General features: G+C 37.8%; 1 protein-coding gene across 4 annotated transcripts in view; it reads right to left on the bottom strand.

The window, feature by feature from the left end:
- Positions 1-245: 245 nt before the first annotated feature.
- ESRRG (estrogen related receptor gamma) overlaps positions 246-15,675 on the bottom strand; it is a 203,579-nt gene continuing 188,149 nt past the window's right edge. For all 4 annotated transcript variants that reach the window (XM_083348775.1, XM_083348776.1, XM_083348777.1 and 1 more), the window contains exons 7-8: positions 8,183-8,452; positions 246-723 (exon numbers count right to left, since the gene is read on the bottom strand). In XM_083348775.1, the coding sequence (XP_083204901.1) occupies positions 479-723; positions 8,183-8,452 (515 nt within the window). In that variant the 3' untranslated portion in view covers positions 246-478. The remainder of the gene's footprint in view (positions 724-8,182; positions 8,453-15,675) is intronic.

The following is a 15,675-nucleotide window of genomic DNA, read 5'->3' as shown; positions in this document are numbered from 1 at the left end:
ACTGCATTCAGTCAGTTCAACATGTTGTACTGTACTGTACTGCTAGTTACGATGCTTTGTTTTTGATTCCTCTGTCATTGGACTTCCCAAAAAGTCCTCTGGCATTACATACATATATGTATACATATATGTATACATATGCATATGCATATACTGTACATATACATATACATATACTGTACATACATATACATATACATATACATATATATATATGAATTTTTCAGCAGCAAAAGGGGGAAAATTATGAACAAATGAGAACTAATAACATTAAAAGAGAGAAATGAAGGAGAAACTCATCAAATAAGATCAAGACTAAAAAGAGATGCTGCTACTCATTCTTGCTGCTTAATAATCAGTGCAGTCAGTTTCATTGCCTTAAAGTAATGCTAAAGGTTCTTTGCCACAGTTTTCCCATCGGTTGTCCCTCTTGTTACGCTTTCAGCGTAGCCAACTGAAAGGGCCCAGGATGTTGAGGTCAGACCTTTGCCTCCAGCATTTCCAAAAATAGTTTGTGCATGGGGACTTTGCCTTCCAATTTAATATTATAGAAATGCTGCACAGCCTTGGTGGAGGTTTGCCTAAGTAATGGCAGAGTCATCAGCATCTTGCCAGCACGGCGTGGGTCTTCCATGTGCTGCCCGGCTTCATAATCCTGCAGAGCCTCATGTAAGACATCTTGAAGTTTCTGGACAGCTTCAACATCTTCTATGTGCATAGAGTCTGTAAAACAATCAAGAGTTACGGTATATTTATCATGCCAGAAAGGAGGATTACAATGCCAGAGCTCTTTTCTATAACTTAAGTTGTATAACCCCACATTCAAAAGGCTGTAATTGACACGAATTTAACTACCATTTGCTGAGCTACTTTACATATGCAAATTAAATAAACTACATATTACCATATTCATCTTCTGAAAAAAGTAGATCTTTGCTGTAGTTACAATCATATGATTACTGCCTTTTAATATACTGTGTTTATATAACTTAAGGTATAACTTTGAAATCAGCAAGAATACTTTCAGAAAAGTATTTCATAGAAATGCAGAACAGTAGAATGGTTTTCCACAAATACATTTCCCATAAACTGTAACTGCAGTTTCCATGTTGGCTGGGAAATCTAGGAGTTGCAGTCAATCATGCCTGGAGGGTCTATTGTCTTGGGAATACTATATGGAAAGTTGCCTTGAGTAGTTGTGGGTGCTGCATCACTGAAGGCTTTCAAAAAGAAAGTGGACAATCATTTGTCTGAAATGATATAGGATCTCCTGCTCAAGCAGGGGGTTGGACTAGAAGACCCCCGAGGTTCCGTCCAACTCTATTATTCTATGTTCTATTCATTTAACACTTAAGCAGGGCATAGGAAGCTGCAAACAAGTGATCTAAAAAGTATCTATGTAACCTAGATCTAAAACCCGTATCCCTTGTGGCCATACTGGACGTTCTATTAAAAATTATATGATCAAAATTACTTCATTAGAGGTTTCTAACAGAATTAAGGAATTAAAAATTAAATTGTTACATATAATAGTGTCTTATGGGGATTCTGTACATTTAATAATTAATCTGTAACCATTACTTTTAAAATTTAAAATGATATTTAACAATTTAATGTTAAAAGTTCTCATCCAGAACAGTAAAATAAAAGACTACAATTAGGATAAGCCTTGTTTTATATCAGAAACTCCTGGGAAGCAGGGAATAAATCACTATTTCTTACAATAGAGGGAATGCTATTTAGCTTCTTCATAAATGATCTTGAGTTAGGAGGTCAATGGTGAAGTAGCTAAGTTTGCTGATGGCACCAAAATACTCAGGATGGATTAGAAATCAGAAAAGCTTACACAAAGTAATATCTAGACTTGGTGAACAGGCAGCAAAATGACAATTAACTTTCAACCTAAGGGTAAAATGATGGCCATTGAGATTAAATAAAAAGACTTAAGTGTGTAGGAAAAACTGACACAGTAGGATTTCAGATGGTCACATATCAATTTTCACCTAATGTGGATAATTAATAAATATGTTTGACCTGGAGGTGTAAAAGGTAGAATGAATGTTTATTGAATTTGCAGAAGAATTTGATAGCCTAAATAACATCCCACTTCTAATTCTATGAATCTCTTAACAGCTTCATGTAAGAAGTAATTAATTCATGGAATTTGCTGCTAGATGTGATCATGGGATTAAAAAAAATGATTCAGTGACCAAGTCATAATAACCATATTGAACTTTTACAGTATATCAATTTATTGCTGAATATCAGTTTTTGGATACAACAGAGACAGTGTAACAATGCCTGGCTACTCTGAAAAATACAATTCTGGGATAGAGACGTCAAATGGGACAAGGCATTTTTCCCCCAAATACTTTATCACACTGGCTGTGTGTTATGATAACAATAGTTCAAAAATAGCCACTGTGGAATGGTGGTTAAGGTACTCTGTCCATCTGCAGGACCCATCCATTTGGCATCATCATCCAGCCCACTTCAGCCCTAGAATGCCTCAGAAACGTAAGGGTTTTATGAAACTCCTTGTCCCATTCCACACAGAAGATGTATGGGAGATCTGCCATATTTAAGCTTTAAGCCATACCATGCGAGGGGAATCCAGAGAATACCTCCCTGAGTTGAATGTATAGGATAGAAGATTTTATGGAGAAGACAGTCAGCAAAATGTCCAGGACTTAAGCCATTTAGAGCTTTATCAGTCCACTTTATTACCACTTTACTGAGTTTGGCCCAGAAATTAATACGTAGTGCAGATACCAAAGTACTGTTGTAATGGTTTAGAGGTCCCCAACCCCAAGTCCAGGAACCAGCACCGAACCATGGCACACCAGAAACTAGGTGCACAAACAAGTGAAGCCTCATCCATGGGATGCAGGCAGCACATGAAATCGCACCCCCTCCGGTCTGTGGAAAAAACCTTTCCCCACAGAACCAGTCCCGGGTGCCCAAAAGGTTGGGGGATTCTGGTTTAGCTGCTTAAAGGATATGGGGTTGAGGGTGGGGAGAGATTGTGTTCTGTGACACCACATAGATGGAGTTGCCAAGGACTTGAATGTTTTTCCTCTATGATCACCAAGTATAATCACCTGCTCAAAATAAAAATAAAAATAAAAAATGGAACCTCCCATCCCTCACAGGTAGTCTAGAAGGATGCCATAGTTGACATCACTGAGAGATCTAATAGGATTAACCAGGTCCCCTCATATATCCACTATAGAGACCAGTGCTGTTTCTATCCATAATCAAATAATCTGACTAAAATGAGTTGTAATACTTTGCCCAGTTCAAGCTTCTATGTAACTGGTAGTCCCACTGTCTAAATTCTAAAATCTTTTCAAATAGGGAAGACTAAAATTCAGATAGAAACTGTTCAATGGAGCCAGATCCAAGCTTTCTTAATCTCAGATTAAGTTGGGATTTAGAGGTGGTTTCAGGAGCAATCAGAACTGATTCCCCAAACAATTATTTACACTATAAAATAGTATATATGTACAGATGTGTGAACAGGCTGTATCTCAATGATCACAGAAAGTTCGCTATAATTGACAATAATCCTTTTCTTGGCTGCCTATTCTGGTTGGAATTATCTATCCTGTTCTATTCTAATGACATCATACAGGCAAACACAGAAGCAAGGTCAAGCAAAAGATCATGGTCACATCACAGTCACAGTAGCAGTTCAGTGTAGAAACTAAAAAGCAAAGGCAGGAACTGGAGACAGTGTAAATACTGCCAATGAAAACAGGACAATGAAATTAGGCAACAGTAGTAGACTGTGAGTGATCATCATAAGTCAAAGATCCAAGAGTTTAGACATGAAGAAATGTAGACATGAGCTGGGCAATTAGGAAATGTTAGGGTTGTTATAGCTGCAGTTCAATATTGGTTTGTCCCCAACTAAAGACAAACAACTAAAGGGACGCGGTGGCTCAGTGGGTTAGGACGCTGAGCCTGTCGATCAGAAGGTCGGCAGTTTGGCGGGTCGAATCCCGAGTGCCGCGTAACAGAGTGAGCGCCTGTTACTCGTCCCAGCTTCTGCCAACCTAGCAGTTCGAAAGCACGTAAAAATGCAAGTAGAAAAATAGGGACCACCACGATGGGAAGGTAACAGCGTTCCGTGCGCCTTTGGCGTCTAGTCATGCCGGCCACATGACCACGGAGACGTCCTCGGACAAGCGCTGGCTCTTCGGCTTTGAAACGGAGATGAGCACCGGCCCCTAGAGTCAGAAACGACTAGCACGCATGTGCGGGGGAACCTTTACCTTTACCTTTTAAAGACAAGCAATGATGGATTTACAGGAGCAGTATACACTATTATGGCCAGTTTTGTTAATAACCCTCACTAGGGTCATCAAAATTATCCTTTGAACTTTGTCTCAGAGGGCTGAAGGAAGTGGCATTTCAACAAAGTGGCTGAAGAAAGAAGTGGCTGCTAAAGTGGTCATTGAATAGTTTACTCATATAAGATGTCATGGTTCTGATTAATGAGATAGTTCAAGCAAAATTCAGGCATTTTTTTATCTAAAAAGTCTTAATAATGAAACACAGCATCGGCACTCATGGATGGAATGCCAGAATCTGAAATCTCCTCCCCTAAGGCCATCCTATTATATACAATTCCCACCCTTATTTACACATCATTAATCACATTATCCAATTAGTTGTACATATGAAGTTTCACTTCCCTTTCTGTGCACGGCTATTTCTTATCTTCTCAAAATAGCCGTTTGACATTTCCCTCCCTTCTGCGATTCAAAGTGAAGCAGTTTAGACAAAAGACTGTCTCTTATATTGTCAGTGCAAAAACATGTCAATGTTTGCAGCATTGACATAAGACTCATAAATAAAATCTGCTACTTGCTATAGATGGGCAAAACTAATACAACTGATTGTTAAAAAGTCTCCAGTGTGTGTATGCTAGCAGTAACATAGGGAGAAAAAAAAGCACTTTCCCAGAGTCTGAATCTAAGCAACCTAACTCTAGAGAGAGGTAGCTTGGTTTGATCAGGGGTCCCCAACGCCCAGGCCCAAGGTTTGGAACCGGGCCACGGAAGTGGCAGATGAGCACATGTACACGAAGCTCCATTTGTGCGAACAGCAAGCATGCATGTGCCTGCCACTCATATAAAACTATTCCCTCTCCACCTCCTGCAGGTCTGCCAAGCCGGAAAGGCTGGGGACCACTGGCTTAGATTTTCTTAGTCCAGTTAGCCTCTTCAATGTTGCTTGCATTATAACTGCTCACCTCTATCTCCATATCCCCTTCTCTCCAAATATTGAGTCTTTAGATTATTTTTCCACCACCTTACTCCAGGTAAATCTACATGGAACCTGACAGCATTCCAAGACATTGCTTTCATAGAAATCCTAAGCTTCTCCTTTTCAGTGTTCCAGTAATCAGCAGCATTTTAAAGGGTTCAGTCAGTAGGGAAAGATACTATAGATTAGGTGAGCAGAAAGAGTTAGAAATTCCGTGGCAGTTCAGCTGATTGGGACACAAAGTCTTTAAAAAAGCTTCCAGCCTAAAAGTACAAATGTCTGTTTCTTGATGAAATAATTAAAAGCAAACAAACCTGTGAACCTACAGTCTTCCATTTGGCATTTCCCAATCAATACATGGGAACACTTAGTAAAAGCACTGTGTGTGAGAGAACACCTTTTATTACACAGCAGAGTTCACCTGCCTGAAGTAATTGCTACATACATGCTTTAGAAAATATTCAGAGGTGTGTTTTTTTCCCCCACCCTCTCTTTCTGTGAGTAAGCAGAGCACTCACTGATGCATTGGAATTTCTTTTTCCATTCAGCATTTTAAGTACCTAATTAGAAATCCAACATATGAACCAAAGAACACACCAAGTTGTTTTAGGTTATACAAAACCATCAATTATGATTATTACCAATGATATATTAAGAGCATCAGACTGTGCTCAGGTGATGGTTTTTGCTAATATGTTCCCTTTTATCAAAATAAGATTAATTGGAGATGATACGAGGTAAGATGTTTATTTTCGAGTCTCAGAAATATAATAGGAATCCCTAATTTTGAAGGACAGAGGAAAAAGCAACAAGAATTTATTTTATTTTTGCCTGAATCCAGGACTTCCAATATTCTGTTCACTGCAACTAGCCTCTTGGATACCATAGGTTTCCTCTCAATTCAAGAGTTGAAAAACTGGCTTCAGGATCTGGATCTGGATCTCTTTATAGTCTGAAACAGAGCTACGTTTTGGCTTTTCAGACATCCCTTAGTTCTCCTTTAAGTCCTTTTATTTCAAATTCCTATGAATTGGAGCTATCATACCAGTGATGCTTTGTTCACTTTATCTTGTTGTATCTGTTTACGCATGGGTACAATACAGAGGAAGGGAAGACTACTGAAAGGTTACTGTTAAATCAGTTCACTGATTTAGAGCACAAAAGAGCATTAATTATTATTGAATCAAGCCAGATGTTTATGCTAAGCTGATGATTTCAGTGAATGTCATTTTAAATCTCTGCAGGTCAGAGTAAAATACTGTCTCAGTCATTTCCAAATGTGCGAAGGTTTGCTGTCATTAAACATTAAAATGTTCTTAAAATGTGTATTTTTATACATATTGTGCATGGTTTCTGATTATCTACTTTATCAGTAAACACAATGGTTCATGACAATTATACAAACAGCTCATAACATTTTATAACTTTAGTTTTGGGGAAACATATCCCAATAAAATGAGAAACTGCGATGACCGCTAGAAAGTACATTATGACAACAGCTGCTTACACCTACATCAATTGATTAAGGCATTTATATTTCTTATGGATGTTTTTTATTCTTCATTTTTGTTTGTTTTTCAATTAAAACTCTAATTAAAATTCAAAATGCTAGATCCCGTTATGAAGACAAATCGGAAAGTACAACTTCATTGTTGAAAACACTTTTCCTCCTATCAATCTGAAGATTCATCTGTCAATATTGTAGATGAACTGTTAATTACAAAATCAATTAAAAATTATTTCTAAAAACAGTCACGCATCCTGGCTCTCGGGGGGACAATTTGGGCAGAAGGCCTCATCTCACTAGGACCGCACCAAATCACAAGTCGTCATCCACAAGTAAGCAAAAGCAATCTGGTTTTTCATTTTTCAGCGCGGCTGAGCCCAGCCTGAGATTGATCGTCACATATGGCCCCAGAAAACAAACTGTCAATACCTTGAAAGCTGCAGAATTTGAACAAATAGCCATCCGCCCATTCAAGCCACTCATTGCATCCCATTTAACAGATTTTATTGACAGTTTCCTTCTTGTAATTAAAGGGAAAACTACTGGCCAGCAACCAAGATAAAGTTCAAAGATAGGGTCAAAACAAAAGCAGATGGAGGGGCACGGTGTGACTGTCAATGGTACATAGCATCAGAGCATGTTATCGACACACAGGTATCTAATGATCGGCACGTCATTAAAGAGGGATCTATCACGAACTTTATGCAAATGCTAAGAGGGACTTAAGACCACAATAAAGTGTTAGAGAGGCACAAAAGAAAAAACAACAAAGAACCAACGATTTTTCACTTATCAAACACTGGCTCACTGCTTCAGCACTTCTCAGTTCAAATGCAGAGAAGAATCCTTTCTTGCATTCTTAGCCCCCTTCTGAACAAGTTACATTAGGCATTTAACCAACTAGCATAACAGTCAAATTTGTACAGTTTCTACCAGGTTAAAAAAATGACGTGCTCTCTTCCCTAATAAAACCAGAGTTCACCTTCGGTATTGAGTTCACGGTGTTTAGTAGCTAGATTGAAGTAGATCGTATATTGCATTTAGTCATGGGCAAGGCCTTCCATACTATTGGGTTTTAGCAGACTGATTAGACTTATCTGGATTATGAAATGGATTTAAGCAGAATGACATTTAGGTTTATTGAAAAGCATCTCTGCTGTTAATACTGCCTGAATTTTACGGCATCTTTTAACCAAATTGGAAACTCAGCATAACAAATATTTCTGATCACATATCTTCTCTTAATTTGAACTACCTTGTTTCTAGCCATTCAGCACTATTCTGCAGTAGTATGATTTAAGAATTTCTTATGCTTAGACAGTCGTATTTAGAAACTGTCACGCAGAAGGTATTAGAGGAAGGGGGGAAAAATGACATGAGCCATCATGCCAATCTGCCAACCTGAATTAGCAAGTGCGATAGCTTTGAGGGTGACAAATTCTTCTTTCTCCAGCTTCATGCTCTTGTACTTTTTTACCAGTTGCAGGATGGCATTGTTGAGGTCAAGAAGGCCTGCTAATTTAGACTGGTCTTCATCCATAATATAGTCTTCAGCATAGACAAGCTCATCCTCAAAGGAAAGTGATCGGTACACTACGCCCAGAATTAAAATCTCCATCCAAGCACTCTGCAGAAGGCTCATCTGGTCAGCAAGCGATAAAGTGGAAAATCCTAAACCGGGAAGGAAAGTACACAGAAACATAATTAAAATTGACCTGGGCTCTCATAATTCTGCATTATAACTTTACCCTTGTGCTTGTTTTTATTATGTAAGTTAGCAATGTGTATTTACAGATTCTGCCCTCCCAGATCTCTCGTCTCAGCAGACAGAAAATAGTTAAAACAAAAGCACTTCAGATAAAAACAATTCAGTACATCTTTGGGTGTATTGTAATTTTAGGTAGAGAAGCCTGTTGTATTTTATTTAATATTTAAAAATACATTTCCTCAAATAAATTGTCATCGCTTGTTACCCAGATTCAGTAGTATCTAATATGGCCCATATCAAATCTGGAAACATTTTAGGAATACTTCTCATGGCTGGTAAGAGAAAGAATAAAAGGTATGACAGCCTGTAATCTTTATCTACACTGTTACTTACCACAGAGTAAACCTCACTGAATTCAGGTACTTCTGCATAGCCTCCATAACATATTTTAAAGTTTTCAATGTCTTCTTTAAAGGTAGAGTGTGTTTTAAAACAAAAATGGGAAAATCATTTTAAAGGAGAGGTAATTTGATACCTTAATAGAATTGATGATCACAACAACTAAGCAAAGTGCTTTTTGAACTTCAACCTCCATAAGACCTACCCTTTACAGAAAAGACGCTAATTACTTCTATAATAGCTTCTGCCTCCACCACACTGCTCAAATAACAGAATGGCACATTAAAGTGCCAAGTGAATAGTAATCACACCATCAGAGAGAGAGAGAGAGAGAGAGAGAGAGAGAGAGAGAGAGAGAGAGAGAGAGAGAGTGAAGAAAATATATATAATAACACTTCTCTTAATGAATTTAGGTTTTGCTTTTGTTTCACTATCTCTCCTTTCCTTTTTAATAGGATCACTAAGGGCAAACCTCTTTATAGCCATATTTTTTCAGGCACCTATTTACAGTAGGTGTTAATTTATTATCTCTGCCTGACAAAGCTCCTATCACTGGAGGTCCCAGTGAAGGAGAGATTTCCTGGCCTATCCATGAAATATTGTAGTTTGCCAGTTGGCACCTGCAACCACCCAGGAGTTAATAAAATCATCAAAAGGGATTAGTCAAGCTTTTCTTAAAGGGGGTGGGGTGGGTCTTAAGACACGTCTAAAGCTCTCTGTGTGCGACTTATGGAGCTGCTCACATGTGCCTTGACAGGGATCCTATAGAAAGAGCAGGCCTTGGTTGTTGCTGCTCATTTATCTTAAAACACACAGAATCTTGCCAAAATACCGTGGTGAAAACATGAGGCACAAGAATTAGACATCAGTTTAGATTCAGCCTGCTGCACAATTTGGAACCAAATGTATTCCAATTAAAAGAAATCAAAACTCTCTCCAGGCCAGGAGACATGCTTCAAAAGTGATGGACTTTATCGAGACACTTCCTCCATTCCCTTTTCATTATTTCTTAATTCTTATTTACATTTTCCATACTGTATAGTGTTCTTTATTTATAAAAGGACATGTGTCATGTCCCCAAAAGAAGATCAACCACATCAAAGCCAACCTCTCTGAAAAAATGACAAGGGGCTAGTCCCACGCTTCTTATGGAAAATGGAATGAAATGAAACAGAAATAATAATTTGAAAGGGTCTTAAAATGGAAGGCCTATTTGCAATTAGCTCCAGCCTCTCTCTCAAGAAGCAGATGGACAGAGAACATTGCCTGCAGCAGTGTCCTGTGACAGGCCCATTCTCCCTCCCAGACACTGCTGTTAGTAAATAGATTTACACATTCTCCAATCTCCACACATCTTTCTGCCGCATAATTAAAAGCAGGGATGATTAGTTTATTGAGTGGAAGGAGGAACTTTTTTATTGAGGTCCGTCCATGATTTTTATCAGGGCCAGCACTTTTACGGTTGTCATGAGGGTGCAGGCATCCAATTTTTCTTATCTGCCTGATTAATACAAACGCTGTTTCAGGACGCATTAATTAACAGATACAAATCTACGTTCTCATGGAAGGATCAATACAGAGAAGAAAAGAGGCATCAATGTGAATTTAGTGCTGATGATGGAGAAGGCAGTGTATTGACATTTACGTGCATGGAAACTTTAAAGTCAGGAGAGCCCTTTGTCCCTACAATTTACAAAGTAACAGTTGCTTTTTAACTATAACCATGTTTCACCACACTTCAGGGGCATTTAATTAAGCAAATAAATAAATAAAAAAGCAATAAAATCTCTAAAGAGGTTTCAATTTCAATCATTTTCCTTTATATTCCTCCCAAAGCTTCCACTTTCCTGCTTTTTTATTTATATGCTAATTTGTGCATTTTACTTTTTTATTTTTTATTTTAAATTACAGTGGGCTTTGCTAGCAATTACAGTAGCTAACAGGCATTAAAACGTTAAAAAGAACCCTTCAATGCTGCCTTTATGAAGGGATATTTGGTCAGACTTTAAAAAAATGTGTAAACAGTTTCTCATTTCTTCAGGTTTTCATATTTCTACACAATTTCCCAGGACAGCTTGCTCCTCCTGCAGGAAATATGTTGCCCCTAATTGTGAATGAAACATTTTGTTTATGCCAATAGAAAATACACAGGTGTGCACATTTGCAGTTTCTTCCTTTTTTATATACTCCAGAAAATAAAATGCAGGAGATAGAATTGTGGGATTTTATGCCATGTTCTTTAAGTACAATTAGTAAAATCATATTTTATTACTCGGCATTCCTTGTAAACCTTTATTCTTGGTGGTGGGTAATAGAAGAGAGCCTTTTAAAAATACCAGAGCTGTTAAAGTTTAATTTTATATCTGTGTTTTAATTCATAAAATGAAACCTAAAATATTTTTCTTGTTGAGAAAAACAAACAACAACCAGAACAATTTGGTAACAAAACATTTTTTTAAAAAAAACTTCTACACAAATTAAAAGTACTGCAGAATAAACCAATGTAAGGGTTCATTTAAATATGCTGTACTCTGTGAAAGAATACCAGCCATTGTAATAAACCAATGTACAATGGGGGTGGGGAACCCAGACATCCACATTTTCATAAAAAGTGATCTTTTAAAACCATATATAAAATCTCCAAACTCTGTGTGAACCCATTTCCCATTAACCACTTAACATTTTCCAGCCACACAGCCCTGAGCTGCCCCCAAATCTGGAAGATAGTGCCTTGCTAGCGTTGCCCTGAACTTTGAATTTTATCATACCCGGTCCCTTAATCCCTAGCATTTGACAAATCATAATTTTAAATGTTCAACTATATTATGGCTTAAAAAAACACATTTCAATGCACGATGGTGCATTTTTTCCCCCGGTGCAGGCCAATTCCATGCATGCTGCTGACAACTTTGATCCCTCTTCATCTCTCTCTTCATGTCAGTGCCATTTAATGTATCTCAGGCATTTTGCTAGCAGAATGGCTCTGTACCTTGACCTGCAGTTAAATAGCATGTTTATTTGCGAGACAGTGTGCTCCGAGTAAACCAGATGACAGTTTGGAATAACATCATTTGGAAGGATTGAAAAGCTTCTCAAGAATCAGGTAGCCAGAGGTCATAGGCTGGAAGGAAGCATGTGCTGTGCCAACCCCTCCTGCCATCTTCTACTTGAAACTCTCATATATTTGATGGTGATGCCATGGGCACTTGTCAAGACAACCCAGCCCTTACCCATTCTTTTTCTTGCTTACTTTCTGCCCCTTCCTCCCCCCACCCCAAATCCCCCACCATCTCTCTTTTAGTCTGGCAAACTGATGCTCTTTGCAGTCAACTTAGAAAAAAGGCTAAGCATTTGAAAGTGTGAAGGGCAAAAAATATCTGACGGCTAGTCTTCAAAAATACACTTCCATTTCACAAAGCATAAATGTTTGTTTCCCAAGTCCAGTGTTGACAGAAATAGGCTGCAGTGCAGGCATAAGAAGTTAACCCCTACAAGGCATTTTTCTTCCACTTTAACGATGCTTGAATGCAAACCACTATAATTCTATGCAGTTTCTTGTAAATAGCCATAAAACAAGGGCAACAATTTGTGGGCTAGCTCTCGCCTCTCCGATCTATCTCTCTTCCTCAGTAGATTGCACTGTTGCTATAAATAGAGAGTTTTCAACAAAAAAGGACCTTCCACTTCGTTTGGTAATTAGAATCTAATGACTCTCTGTTATCAAAAACTATGCATGTGGGGGAGCAAGTTAGCAACTTGCCTGATTCTTTCCTTTTGTCTTCATTTTCCTATATTCATAAAACACTGTAAGAAAATAAAATATAAATGGCAACAAAGCCCTTGCTGTTTTTAACCACATAAACCCTCCACAATATTCTGTCTAGTGAAATTAATTCTTCAGCTCCAGTCTGTGTGGATATATAGTACATATTCTTTTAAAACAGACTGTTTTGTCCACTTGCTTGCCATTTGCTTCTTGCATAGCAGACGTCCCTAAGATAACAAGCCTAAATCATTATCATTCCCAAAGACTCTCTTCTACAGTCTGTTTAGGATTTTATAGACACTGGAGGCACATTTGTGGTTTATCTACAGTACCCTTAGTATGCCGTTTTTGAAAACAATTATACTATTACAAGAGCACTGGCAAAATATTATAATATCAACAACTGGAAAGGAATGGTATTTGCTGCATTTTCTGCCTTTGTCTCTGATCCTTTCCATTTGTTTGAATTATTTTGTTCCATTCTGGAAATAAAATACACTACAAGCATCTAATACCTATTGGTCACAGTCCAAATCCTCAAAGCGCGCAGAAGATTCCTGCTTTTTTATGTGACAGAAAATGCTCCATGTGACCACAAATTTGTATTGTGTGCACCACATATTTCTCTACTAACAGAATAGGGACAGTCTACATCATTTATAAAGTTAGGTGTCATTTAGGCATTTTAAATGATAACTTTAACCAGTTATATTTTGTCTTGTTTTTCCCCACTGGAAATGGAAGGATAAAAAAATCATTTAAATAACAACAGAACAAGTTATTTCAATTCTTTAAATAAAAACATATGGACTAAAGACAGTCTTAGATAATTTTCAATAGAAAAATCTAACAGAATCATGCTATTTAGACAGTGTTCTATATTGTTTAATCTGCCTAAGTATGTTAAACAAAGTAGAATCCTAGATTTCTGTTTTGATATACTATTGATCTGGAAACAATGCAAAGAGCATTTAAGCAGTAGAAAATCAGGAACCTGGTGAGCAACTTTTATGACAAACAACTTGCATTACTGTAAATGGCATAGCTTCTATGAGCTGTTGCTCACTTCATCAGATGTATAGCCTAGAGGTTCCGTTTCATTTTGGAGCTTTCCTGACCTGTTTCTATCAAACTATAACATTTATAAAAAGAAGTGAGGTGTTAGGTAAAATGATATAGAAGAGAAATATGAGATTCAGTTATTAATAAATAGTTCTTTCCTGAAATCAGGGTGATATTTGAAATTGTCCCAAAAGAAGCTGTTAGAATTTGAAACATTTATCACTTGTTCCAACTCAGTCATCAAAATAATTGTGAAATGATTTGTTCTGAGCAGTTATGTGATTATATTTTATGAGCTGCATCAATTAGCTATGTTATGCCTAGAAACTTATTTATTTTATGGAAAGTAGCAATGAGTTAATCCTTTATATCCTTGCTTCAGCCACCTTATATTCATGAGATCTTATGAACTTTCTAAGTACAAATTCTAGGTATACAAGAATGGTCCCCTCCCTAAGAGCCATTGACATTGGTAATTTCATCTTCATGTGTCCAAAATGCACATACACATGTTCAAAGTATCTGTCAGCTTTCATACTTACAATGGCTTGCAATTTTGCATATGTAATATGCTATAATATTTCAGGTAACATGCATAATATTGCATAGAATCAGGCACATAATATTGCTTTATTAACAGATTTTAAAATCTCTTTGTATAAGCAGGATATGTTCTATTTATATGTCAATCACTATTTGATAAGTAAAAAACCAGCTTCAGACAGTTATTATGTAGTAGCTATTTGCTTAATAGTCATTTCTGTATTCTGAAAGTATATCAAAATAAATTGAAAGATAAAGGAGTAGTATTCATCTAAAATGTTGTAGGCCAGGGCCCTGGATAAGATTGCACCTATGCAGCCTCTCTTCACCCTTCCCTTCTGACTCTCCCAATGGTTCATGTGGGTCTTTAAAAGGGTTAATAGATGCCTAGAGCACATCTAGAGGAAAACTAAGGATGACTCTAACCAAACACAACTTAGAGCCGCTATTAAGATCTATCTTGGGGTGGTAAGGACAGCAAAACAGCATTATTTATCTGCTCTTATTGCATCTGCAGAGTGTTGCATCACAGCTCTGTTCTGGGTCACTGGGTCCCTTCTGGGACAGGGAAGCTTGGCTGATCATCTTCAGAGTCACACAGAAGAATTCGTTCAACACCTAGTGGACAAAGTCACTTGGATTTGTTCCCAGCTGGAACCCACTCATGGTGCCAGTCCATGTGAGATGCCCAAGGAATAGTCTTGCCCAGTTATCTGGGAACAGTTTGATCCTGTTGGACCTGATAAAATGTACAGGGTGCTTGATGCTATCTGTGCAACTGCCTATCAATTAGATCCTTATCCTGCTTGGTTGGTGAAAACTTCTAGGACAGTTACTAGTCATGGGTTTAAGCAGTGATAAATTCCTCACTGCTGGAGGGGACATTCCTCTGACCTTTTATGGAGGTCCTGGTTTTACCCGTCTTTAAAAAACCATCACTTGATTCCCCCACATTGACAACTTTTGTCCAGTTTTCCATTTCCCATCTTAGGTGGTTGCTTGGTGGCTTCAGAGGGTCCTGGATAAAATGGATTATCTGAACACTTTTCCAATCAGGATTCAGGCCCGGTTATGGGATAGAAATTACATTGCTCACACTTGTCAAAGATCGTTGGCAAGAGCAGGATATGAGTAGTGCAACCATCCTTGCTCTTCTTGATCTCTCAGCAGCCTTCAGTACCATTGACCACCATATCCTTTTGGGCAGACTGCATGGTTTGTTTTCATCCAACAAACATAGCATATTAACCGCTGAGCCACCACACCACCCTTTAAAGTAGTACACAAAGTACATTCTGTCTTCTACATTTATCTTTCAGGAAGCACATGATAGAATTGTACAAAGCTTCAAAAAAATATCTCTGGCCACAAAAGTTTTCATAAAGAATCCATTCAAACCAAATCATTCCACCAACC

This window comes from Vipera ursinii (genome assembly GCF_947247035.1).
Source record: "Vipera ursinii genome assembly, chromosome: 1".
NCBI lineage: Eukaryota > Metazoa > Chordata > Lepidosauria > Squamata > Viperidae > Vipera > Vipera ursinii.
This window is presented reverse-complemented; position numbering and strand designations above follow the sequence as displayed.